At 38.5% G+C, this 12,194-nt stretch overlaps 1 protein-coding gene across 1 annotated transcript; it reads right to left on the bottom strand.

The window, feature by feature from the left end:
- Positions 1-529: 529 nt before the first annotated feature.
- LOC116047508 (G-protein coupled receptor 20) lies at positions 530-8,354 on the bottom strand. The gene is made up of 5 exons (XM_031296360.2): positions 8,169-8,354; positions 7,169-7,425; positions 6,925-7,057; positions 4,692-5,303; positions 530-1,556 (listed from the first exon to the last, which is right to left on the bottom strand). Exons 1-4 carry the CDS (start codon positions 8,352-8,354, stop codon positions 4,716-4,718), a joined length of 1,164 nt encoding a protein of 387 aa, XP_031152220.2. The 3' UTR covers positions 530-1,556; positions 4,692-4,715.
- Positions 8,355-12,194: the final 3,840 nt, after the last annotated feature.

Below are 12,194 nucleotides of genomic sequence, written 5' to 3'. Positions count from 1 at the left end.
CAATGCCGACTGCAATTCCTCATTCAAAACACTAGTAAGCCTCTCAGCTGTGGATGCCGCCATGTATATTGTTGAGTCATCAGCATACATTGCAATTTTTGAATTTTTTAAGGTTAAAGGTAATTCATTGGTAAATATGGAATATATCAATGGCCCCAGACAGCTTCCTTGTGGAATTCCACAGCTTACTGATTTTACCTCAGAAAAACTCCCATTAAAGTACACAGTTTGTGTCCTATTTGCTAAATAGCTTTCTAGCCAAAGTATTGCACTTGAATCGAAACCATAACATTTTAGTTTTTTTAATAAGAAATTGTGATCAATGATATCAAAAGCCGCAGTGAAATCCAACAGCACAGCCCCTACTAATTTTCTATTGCTCTGTGCCAGTCATCTGACATTTGAGTGAGGGCTGTGCCTGTTGAGGCATGTTGATAATCTGTATATAAATCATTCACTGATTTGTCCAAAAGCAATTTTCTCCATGATCTTACTTTAAGCTGGCAGCAAGCTAATTGGTTGACTATTAGGGCCACTAAATGGTACAGTTGCATTCTTAGGTAAAGGAATGATTTTTGCAGTTTTTCATGCAGTTGGATAAACACATTTTTCAAAACTATGCAAATTTGGTGATTACAAGCTCCACATAAATTATAGTAAAATTAAATTATATTTGCACTATGATTCATAGAAGTTGCATTGAACATAGTAATACCCATGTAACTTCAACATTAGATGAAAAACATGTAATTTAGAATACAATAGTACGGAGGCAAACATATTAATAAAATTGCATTTACATATACAATATCATCAAAAAAAATACACATTTAATGGAAAGTTGGCATTATATGCATTGGGTTTAGATACATTAAATATGTTCCCAGAAAAACTGTGGATATCAATAATATTTTAGAAAGTTATACTGTAAAATCTTCAACATATGTGATCTGGTTTGAATGTTAAAAATGGATTAAATGTACATTTAGTATGAGGGGATGCAGATATTCAGAAGGATGGAGATTCTGTTCACAGAAATGTTCTTATCTTATTACCAGTGAATGTTCAGAATTAGAAATTTCCCTCTCATTGCAGTCTTTTCATTCCATTGATTTTACCTGCAGATTTGAACAACACAGCATGTCAGTTTCACTCTGATTGCATGTTAGGAACCTTTAATTTAATTGAGCTCCTATGAAATACTGGTAACAGAAAAGAAAACAGTCAGGCATTCAGGCAGAACAAAGAGAAAAGTTATATATATGAAAAAAATTAATTTAGTCAAGAATAATGGTTTAACACTCTGACCTCACAGGGTCTTCATTAAAAATAAATAGTTTGCTGTGAGGTTTTCAGCACTGCAGGGGTTAAGTAATAAAGTCTTTCATATCTATGGAGAGTTTTAGTGTTGTCATCATGTAACGTGACTGCTGGTGAAGTAACTTGCTGGTCTGGTCAGTTTCAGGACAACTTCAACTTTTTTTCCAGGGCAAAAACATCTTCGCTCAGCAACTTCAGAGCAGCCGACTAGTTTCCCAGGATGCCGTGTGGTCAGGCTGCTGAGAGAGAGGAGAGGAGGATCAGAAAACTTTGTTTCTGCAGATTCAGATTTTTCTCTCGGGGTCACAGAGAAACAAGAGAAGGAACCTGAAACTTGTGTGTGTGTGTGTGTGTGTGTGTGTGTGTGTGTGCTTGTCATGTGACTAAAGTTACAAGGCCAGAACATTGCGTGAAGTGAACTGTAATGACCTGCTGCCCCTCTGGAGAGATTAAAGGGAAATACCGCTCAATATAATGACTCATATTGCTGCTTTGACTGACACATGTGAAACTGAACAGGTCTTCTCTAATATGTAATCAATAAAAACGTTTTGAGAGTGAACCCTATTATATTTACCACATCTTAGTTTAGTTGACTACAGCTGAAGATAATAAATCAATAATTTGTCACTTTTTGAGTTTTTCTGGAGTAGAAGACAATATCTGTCAAGGTTTTCAATTCCATTTTGTTTGCTGTTTGGATTGTATTATATTTAACAGATTTAAAAAACAGCACACACAAATTACACAGATCAACTTTTTATATTTAACTGAGCAGCAGCTACATGTGCTTTGGAAATTGTTTTAAAAAATATCAAATTCTGAAGAGGTATATATTTGATTTGTTACCACGGCCTGATTTCATTTCATTTCTGTTACAAAATGCCTGGGTAAGACTCTGCTGTGTTGAGACACTGTCCTCTAATGGAGTAAATCAGACAAGCTGTAGATCTGTTCAAGCTGATTTGTACAATCTTTCTGTTACACGAAATTGTTTGCTGAAATATTTTGGCTGTTTATGTAAACATACATAGTTTAACTGTTAGAGAGTGACACTTGATGCCAATAAATAGTATTGTTGATGATATTATTACCATTCTTTAAATTTTGTTTACTTCTTATGTTCTTTTGACATTTTTGTTTATATAGAAAAGAAGCATGGCATACCATGTTTTGTTATCTTTGGATATTATGCTTCGCAGTAAAAAAAAAACACATTTGAAACATAGAGTGACACTGAATGCAACAGCAGCAAAAGATTGTGTCTTAATTGCTAATAAATATTGGAAGAGAAGCATTAAGCTGCTGAAACTATTTTAATTGTACTACTGCAAATAATAAGATTTCATTTATTTACACAGGTTTTAAAATGAAAAAAGAACTTAAGATTTAACAAATCATCCAATAGTCAAAAATCAGAGAATATGGTTATAACATATAAACAAAAAACGAAAAAAAAAGAAAAAAAAAAGGAATAAATAAGAAAAGTCAAGAACATGCAATGGTGTCAAGGCTGTAGTTGACAGTAAATACATTCGATTCATCCCTTTAATACCCACGTTTAGTGAACACTAAGGTTTGTGTAGGTTTTGTGTTGATTTTTAGTTCTTGAACTGAGTCCAGTGCTCCCAAATGTACATAAATGAAAAAATAACGAAACTTTCTAAAAACAACACACATACAGTATCTACATTACCTGACTTGACAATCTCTCCGAGATGTTTTACGAGCCACAGCAGTGACCATGTCTTCTAAAATGTCAGAAATATTTTTTCTGGAATATGAGAAATGGAAAATTTTGAACTCAGTTAGTGGGTTTGTTTTTCATAATTGCCTTCAACGTCAGTGTTTTAGAGATGTAAGTTTTGTGTGACGCTGACGACACCCCTCCATTTAGCCACTTATGAAATGATAAACAAAGAGAGCTTCACTGTGTACTTGAGTGACTAACTGTTACAAGTGTTTATACCTCTGAAGAGAACTTTGCTGCTAGCTTATTTAATGTGTAGACTCAAGACTCTGTCCTATTGTTTTGCTCTCTAACTCTTTCATTCTGCATTTTAATGTCGTTGACGTTGTTATTTCGGAATGTTTTTTAACCTTTACTTTGGCTTTACATAGCAACACTGACCAAACATAGTGACAGAAATGGTAAGACAGCACACATTAGAGTGTTTCCATTCAAAAGGTCATAATTTGGCCACATTACTTGGTTGAAACTAAATACCACTTTTGCATTTGTATGTTGCCTTTATTGGACAGGAAGCGTAGTAAGACAGACAGGGGTATAACATGTAACAAAGGTCCCTGTTGGAGTTTTATAGTTACATGGCCTACGTGGCTTTAATTACAGTGAATATGTCCTAAATTATTTAACAAAAAAGTTTAACTTTAGACAAAGAAAGAACATTACATGATGCAAAACCTTTGAGTACTTAGTGGTGGTGTTGTATTGGAAAGCATTATATTAAAATGTGTTTTTTTTTTTTTAAAGATTATTTTTTTCCCTTTATTTGAAAGTGGATAGATCATAGACTGTATATGGGATATCTATATATATATATGAGAGGGGGAGAGAGATGGGGGATGACATGCAGCAAAGGGCAGCAGGTCAGATTTGAACCCTGCGCCGCTGCAGGACTCAGCCAACATGGGGTGAACGCTCTTACTGGGTGAGCTAGAGGCCGCCCCTGAAATGCGTTTTTACCCCACTTGTTTGTAAATGACAAAACATTAGAAACACCTTTCAGTATAGTTTAGTCCAGTTCACTGCTAACTACAAGCTCAATAATACACATTTAGGAGAATTAATACCTCTCTGACAGTGTCAATCAAAACTGAGCATTATTGTCTTAGTAAGAATGTAAGGCTGAGCTGGTGTATAGGATTGCATTAGATTTGACAAGTGTATCTTTCATATAGTGGACTAGACACCAAATTTCAACTATAGCTTCATAATAATCCAATCCATGAGTTGGTAGACTGAACTGTAATTCAAGATCTTTCAATATTTTTTTATCCTGTCTCAAGGATGTCTCAACATCACAATTTAATAAAGCATGCGTTTCCTCCAACAGTACAAGCTCATCGGTTTCACATCAAAACCTTCCCTTTGTGGTCCAGTATTTCTTCTCACCAGTCTCAGGACAACATCCAAGCAAGGTCAGGGGGACGAAAAGACAAACACATGGAGACATAAAGGGACGGACGGAGGGAGGCAGCCACTGAAGTAATGTTTTCTTCATCGACAGGAGAATTTTATTTGACATCTTTCTTTGTAAATTTAGTTTTTTTTCAGCCTCCAAATCTCTCTCGGTATCTGCTTATCCATCACTGTCGGTGAGTCTTTCTCTCTGGACTGTTCCACTCACCGGTGTCGAGGGGGTCAGCTGTCATTAAGAGGACTGTTCCATGTTGGCAGCAGAGAGGGGAGAGCTTGTGAGGGTAAGTGTGGCCACGCTGTGAGCTATTGCCATTGCCGTACCTGGATTTTTATTCACCGAGTTCCTCTCCCCTTCTCCCCCACTTGTGTGCCCCGCCTCCCCGTCCCCCTCCCTCACTCCCCTCCTCCTCGTTCTCCACACTCTTTTGAAGCTGTCCGTCACAAAGCAGTAAACCACTGGATCCAGGCAGCTGTTCAGGCTGCTCAGGGTAACTGTGATGTGATAGGCGAGTACATGCCCCGCCCCCTGCCCTAGCCCCCCCCCTCCGACTTTAACCCGGAAATAAACCAGCACCTGCCGGACGTGGAACGGCGTGAAGCAGATGGTGAAGACCACCAGGACAGTGGCCAACAGTCTGACAGCACGCGCCCTCCTCGCCCTGCTCTGCTGGGGCATCAGGCCGTGGCTGGAGGAGAGAAAGCAGGCGACGCGCAGAGTGAAGCCCGCCACGGCCAGCAGGGGAAGCAGAAACTCCAGAATGGTGAGGTAGAAGAGGGCAGGGAGGAGCACACAGGAGGAGCTGAACTCCAAGGCTGTGGTCTGTAGAAAGCAGACGAGAGATCCCAACACATCAAGTCTTAAAGCGCTCTTTCCGCTTCAAAGTTATAATACTCAACATTTTCACAAGTGCCCAGTGGTTCCTAACCTTTTTGCTTTGTGACCCCATACAATGTAAAACCCTCACCACCGGTTATGGCCTCATTGTGGATATGAGTTAATAATAATCATAATAATAATTTTTTTTTTATATAGTATGCCTTTTAAAACAAAAGTTAAAAAGTGCTTTACAGTAGAAACAAATAATTAAAGTAAATAAAATATAAAACAAGATAACATTTTGAATAATTACAACAATAAGCCATAAAGTAAAACTGAGTTTTAAAAAGAAATTTATAAGAGCATACTGAGTTTGCCTGTCTGAGATTCTCCTTTACCCTAGCATGTAGGCTATTGTAGTAAGTTATTTTTCCTTCTCTGGTTGTTTATTTTGAAGGCTCTTTAAAAGCCTGAAGAGATATTTCACAAGAAAAAAAGCAAAAATTAGAGAAAGTTCCGAAAAATAGCTTAGTTTTCTCTAACAGGCATATTTTTTCTTTCTTACTTACTTACTTGAATCCTCTTGTGACCCCTTCATTTTATTTATTTTATAGATTTATATTGGGGCCCTTTGTGGGGTAACAACCCACAGGTTTGGAACCACTGCCCTAGGCAATTCAAATCTTCACAAACACAGGGTGAACCATTTAGTGGGCTGGATTGCTGCGTTTATTGGTGTTTTTTGCCCCCAACAGCTCCTTCCAGGCAACACTGCCTGGAAGGCACTAGGATTAGGCACTGGTTATGGTTAGGGTCAGGGTTAGGGTTAAGGTTAGGGTTAGGTGCCTTGAAGTCAACGGTCGCAGCGCTGCCTTGAAGTCAATTAGGCAATGGTTATGGTTATGGTTAGGGTTATGGTTAGGTAGGGTTAAGGTTAGGGTTAGGTGCCTTGGAGGCAGCGGTCGCAGCGCTGCCTGGAAGGAGTCGTTGGAGGCAAAAAACACCATCGAGCAATTGCTGCAGGCTGTACCTCCTTCCAGTTACTTTAACTCTATGAAATGTTTTACGACATAGGGACAAGTTTTTACTGCTAAAGCCTTGAAAGGTTTAGGGTCTGCCAATCGTACCAAATTCCCCCGGAAAGGGCCTTTCTTTGGAAATATGCTTAGCTCAAGTGATGCAGTGTGCATTTCCAATGACACAAAAAACGTTTTTGTTTGGATTATTAGACTGAATAAATGTGAAGTTGGCATGTCTATCTGTTTAGCTAACAAGGTAAGGAAAGCCACTTACAAATGTTCAAATGTTATCAACAAAAAATGTATAGACGTTATATGTAATTCTGGACCCTGAGATGGGCGAGGAGATCAGAAAAACAGCACCTCAGCGGGTAAGCTGACCCAAAGATTATCATAGTTCTAGCCTTTGTAATAAGGTGCAGCAACTACAGACAGCATGTCTTCATCAGCACAAATGTTGTCTGCATGGCAAAAGCAGATGAGAGAAAAGACTAGATAGATAAGAGGCTTAAACAACATAAATCTATTCTGTTTAATCCATAGTTTGAAGATCTATCTACTGTATGTATTTGTTTGTGTTGTGTTTGTAGTGCATGTGTCTTCACCTGGAAGGAGTAGGTGACCACAACTGCAATGAACCAAACTATGGCGCTGACACACCTGGCTGTTCCTGGGGTCCTGCATCGATGGAGAGTACTGGACACATGGACGACAGCGAGGTATCGATCTATACAGATACTGAAAAAAGGAGTGGTGAAAGGGGAGTCACGGAGGAAAGTAGATGTAAAAAAGTTTTTGCTGATAGTGTGTTTTCATTTTAAATGTTAAATGAAGGAGTGACCCACCCACCTGGTCAGAAACAGTATACTACAATACATGTTGACAAAGTAGCTGAAGGTGTGAACATAGGAGCAGGCAACACAGCTCCCTCCACTGTGGTACAGAGCGATGCGCGCTGACAACGACAGCGCCACCAGCAGGTCAGCTACAGCAAGGTTTATGGTGTAAACCACAGAGGCCGAGGAGTGGGTGGAGGCCCCACAGAAGACATAGAGAGCCAGACTGTTGAGGACCACACCGACCACCAGCATCAGACAGTTACACACCTGCAGCAGGGAGGAATACAACTGTGGATGTTTCTCTTTGGTTAAATGGTCAAACTGAGTCCGAGTAGGCAGGGTGGCTGTACTTCAAACCAATATGAAGTCATATTATACTCACTCACTCACTCACTCACTCACTCACTCACTCACTCACTCACTCACTCACTCAGTTTTTTTTAATTCTTATTGTCTTTTTTTTTGCTTACGTATTTTGACAAAAATCTAGTTTACTGCCATACATCTTTTAAAGCTTTAGTGCGTAACTTTTTAATATTTATGAACGTCCGTTACATTCAAGCCATTGCCAAATGAGTTGCTTCAAAGCTAATTAAGACTATCAGCTCCACACAACTCTCTCTGTACTTCTCATGGCTATGTTCAGAAGATTGTGGCGTCCGGTGACTTTCCTACGCAGAAACTCGAGTGAAGATAATTACCTCTTCTATAGAGTCCATCATGTTTTTTTAATCCTCCGTGTCCTCCTTGGTTACAAGCAACTGTGTGAAAGGGGCATGGGGGCGGTGCGCGGTCACGTAAGGTTTGTATTATGTGGATGTACCGATAGTTTTGTTGTCACTTCTTAGAATTCCTCATAGGGGAGGCAGAAACTATGCACTGTAGCTTTAAATGATAGGTTTTATAAAATATTACATTGTATCTTTAGCAGTAATGGTAATCATTAAATGCTTATTTGGGTGGAAAAGTGGACACGATCCCTTCTCGTACTAACTGGTATCTTGTCTTACCATGAGAACGACCCACACAGCGTAGAAGTCTTGGTACAGCTGCACATCCAGGTGGGCTAACCTTTGCATGTATGGTGGTCCCCACTGCTGGTCCCAGGCGCTGCAGTTAGTTGGGTCAGGGGTCAAGAGGGGCATGAGGGGCTCAGGGGTGGAGGTGGAGCTGATGTTGGTGAGAAGGCTCTCCATTGGTTGAAAAGGATGAATAAATGGCAGGTTGGTGTCTGAGTGGTGGGAGAAGTGAAAAAAAGACAGGACAAAAAAAAAAAGATATTATTCTGAAACAATAAAGTGACGGTTCTGTAAGAATATATATAATAATACATCATCTACATACTGGGCAGTTTTATATGGTGTTTGCTGAGTTGAATTCCAATTATGTCACTAGTAGCTTTCTTCTTTCATTAAAGCAATTAAATAACTTTTGTGTCATTTGTGTCTTTGTCATAGTTAAAACATAAACTTGAATATTCTCCAAGACTAATTTGTTTGATGTTTAAATGCTAAAAGCATCTTTCTAAACTTGTGCTATTGCAGTCTACTTTTAACCATCTCCCAGCAGGGATTTTAACTAATGACAGGAACTCCCATAATGTTTGTAGGAGACAGATGCCTCAACCCTATACCCTGGAGTCAGCTGTAGATATTTTATTATAAATAGACTTAAACAACTCAGGTCTAAAGTGATGCAATGTGCGCCAATTGGCTTAAAAAACTCAACATATTCCATCTTGGTGAGCAGACACACACGTACTAAAAACTAAAAGAAAGAGTAACGAAAGGGGATGAAAAGTGGTCAACATCAGCAGAAGTTAATCCAGAGAGAGAGACTTTGGAAATCCTCATCTTGTAAACATTGTCTCGTACTGTAGAGAAGACTAGATCCATCTTCATATGCGCTCTAAAAGGATGTGACACTTTCAACAAAGTTAAGTACGTGACCTTGTGTGTTACTTTAAACACAGTATTAACATGAACCACGTCAGTGTGTGCTGCTATTTAACACACTGCTGACACATGTTGTGTTGAATACGAGATATACGTTGGTCTCATAAATTTGATGAATGTGACACATCCTGTTTAAAGTGCAGATGCTGTTCAGTTTCAACTATACATTAAGCTAAAAATAGACCAAGAATTTGAAAGGAATTCTGGTTTGGCTTTGAGTATGTAGGTAAGATAAAATGGTGGAAAATAAGACTTGCATCTGAAGTGGTAAGCTACCAATAAAAACAGTTAAGTTGTAATGTGTCAGTAAATTTGTTCTGTAACTTTCAAGATCCAATGCCCAAATAAATTGTACAGTTTGACAAAGCCATCACAACGCAATAACTTTATTACATGGTCTTCATCAGCAGTTGGAGTGATTGATTTGTGAAACGAGAATAAACTTTAATGCTCATACAGTAGTTTGATCATCTTGGCTTTCTATCCTTGTCATAGCTGCAAAAGATTTCCGAATATTTCCGTGTGTTCAGCTCTTATGTAAATATATAAGTCAGAAATGGAGAGACAGTTCACCAAACACGCAGTACACAGTGCTTTCAATATATGTTTCATAGTTTCTATTTCACATTAAACACCTCTTTTCTTGTCACAGTCAAGTTGTGTTTGCATGTTTTGGATATTTAATTAAAAGTATGATCATTATGAGGAGCTAACCCTTAATACATGTTTGACTACCAGGGCAATGGTCACTTAAATATAAGTTACTATAATAAATACAAGCACTATAAAACAAGTATTTCAACAGATGTAAATGACTTTAAATGAGGAAAAGCATTTGATGGATTTGAATTAAATTTCACCAGATTGACACCAGAGTGAATACTTTTACCCCTCTTTCAATCTGGACTTGGTAAATTCTTTCTTCTCCAAAAACAAGGCAGATCACCAAATGGATTCTCCCTAAATCACAGTTCTGTGACTTATTGTTATAAGTCTTTTTTTTTTTTTTTTTTTTTTACACACCCTTAAAAAATGTCTTTCCTTTCCTTATAAATACCAGAGACGGATGAGCTCCTATCTGTTGACATGTCATGCCGAGGAAGGTCTTTCCACTCTTCATCATCATATTGACAGTTGGATAAAACATGTCCTACATGCTGCTATCTGGTTCCTGATTCAGCCATTTCTTTGACATGGCATGTCCATGTACAGTACAATAAAAGATTTGTGCAGATTATTGTTATCCAGCACCCAGCACATTTAAGTGCTAAGATTGGATCATATAAAAGCAACTATAAAATCTCCAAAGCTTGCTTTAACCTAAACTTTAAATCAGTAAATCCCAACAATTTTTGACAGAACGGTAAAATTTACTTAATGTAATCTTTAATGAATGAAAGCTCCTGTTTTCACATAATGTCCCATCAAACATCAATGAGCTGCATGTAACATGTAGGTGAGAGAAGCACAGCTGTTTAAATGGTGTTGGCAACGTATTGTAAATATGTCGCTTCAAATATTATTACAGGGCGACCCTTAGGTTTAATGCATACGGTCCCTTGTGTAAAATTAGCTAAAATGCAGCATTTTAATTTTCGTTTTTTGTCTGAAGAAAATAAGAAAAAACAAAGGTCAAACGATCACTAAACAGGTTAGAAAACATGTTTCTAAATCATAGCCTACCTTGTGAAGTCAAAGAAAGAGTGAAAAGGCCTTCTTCCAGTAGATCAACCCACAATGTATTTTGTTTTGATGTTTATATCCTTATGATAACATTACAGAGTTGCTGAAAGTCTTCTACTTCTTCTTTCTTCCTGTGTTCTTTATTCTTTTTGTAGCTGGTTAGTAGACAGACTAGAGTAGAGAGATGGGATGTGAACACCTCTGCACAGGACAATTCCTCCAGCAGAGTGTACAATGAGAAAGCTGGACCTCCTCCTCATCTCTTACTCTTTCAAATTAGAATACAGTACAGTATAGAATAGTCTTCCTCTCTGGTAGCTTCCTTCTATCCTCATCTTCTTCCACCTCTCCTGCTCTCTTCCCCTTATTTTACTGTATTAACCTTACTTTTCTCTCCATCCATCTCTCCTTTCCTCCCCTCTTGATAGATAGATAGATAGATAGATAGATAGATAGATAGATAGATAGATAGATAGATAGATAGATAGATAGATAGATAGATAGATGTTTAAAACATGGGGGCCGTAGTGTCCAACAAGGCAGACAAGAAAATGGCAGAAAACAGAAAGTCAAAGTGTAGGTAGCTAGGCATGTATAGTATAGGTTAATGAATACAACTGATGATTGGATTGGGAATAACAGGATGTGAAATAACAGTTGACTTAGTGACTTAGTACTAGAGACAGAAAAATGTGCAAAAATGAAGACACAGAAACAGCATCTTGTCTTTGTGAGACAAAAGGAAGGAGAGACCGGAATGGACTATTTTACTCAAGTAGGTTTTCAATTTCAAGTTTATTTAAAGCTGTCTCCGGGGTGGTCCCCTACTGAAAGGGTCTAAAGGGGGAAAAAAGTCCTTCCCCAACTCTTTTTGTCTCTGTGTAAATGCCTGACTCAATTAGAGAAGAGAAGGGGGGGGGGTTAAATAAATTCACACACACTTACAGGAATAGAGAGCGAAAGAAAGAGCACATGTAGAGAGAGAGAGAGAGAGAGAGAGAGAGAGAGAGAGAGAGAGAGAGAGAGAGAGAGAGAGCGAGAGAGATGGAGAGAGTTGGAGATGGAGAGGACGTATTTTACATTTATTTTAACAGAGATATACTATTTGGAGTGAAGCAGCACCTTATAAACCATAGTGACATAAACAACTAGAGAGATGGCCACCACTCCAGAGAGAGAGAGAAAGAGAGAGAGAGAGAGTGTCTGTGTGTGTGTGTGTGTGTGTGTGTGTGTGCGTGTGTTTACGTGTGTGTACGTCCAGGTGCATGTGTGCAGCTGTGTACAGTACATGTCAAACTGTCGTAGCACATACCTGGTCCGAATGCTAGTGCATGAATTCATCTTCACTTCATATGAAACAAATATGGGACTTTTGATTTATGTTGCATTTCTGGTGAT

The sequence above is a fragment of the Sander lucioperca genome, chromosome 16, assembly GCF_008315115.2.
Source record: "Sander lucioperca isolate FBNREF2018 chromosome 16, SLUC_FBN_1.2, whole genome shotgun sequence".
Classification (NCBI taxonomy): domain Eukaryota; kingdom Metazoa; phylum Chordata; class Actinopteri; order Perciformes; family Percidae; genus Sander; species Sander lucioperca.
The sequence above is the reverse complement of the archived record's forward strand: the minus strand, read 5'-3'. Positions and strand labels throughout refer to the sequence as shown.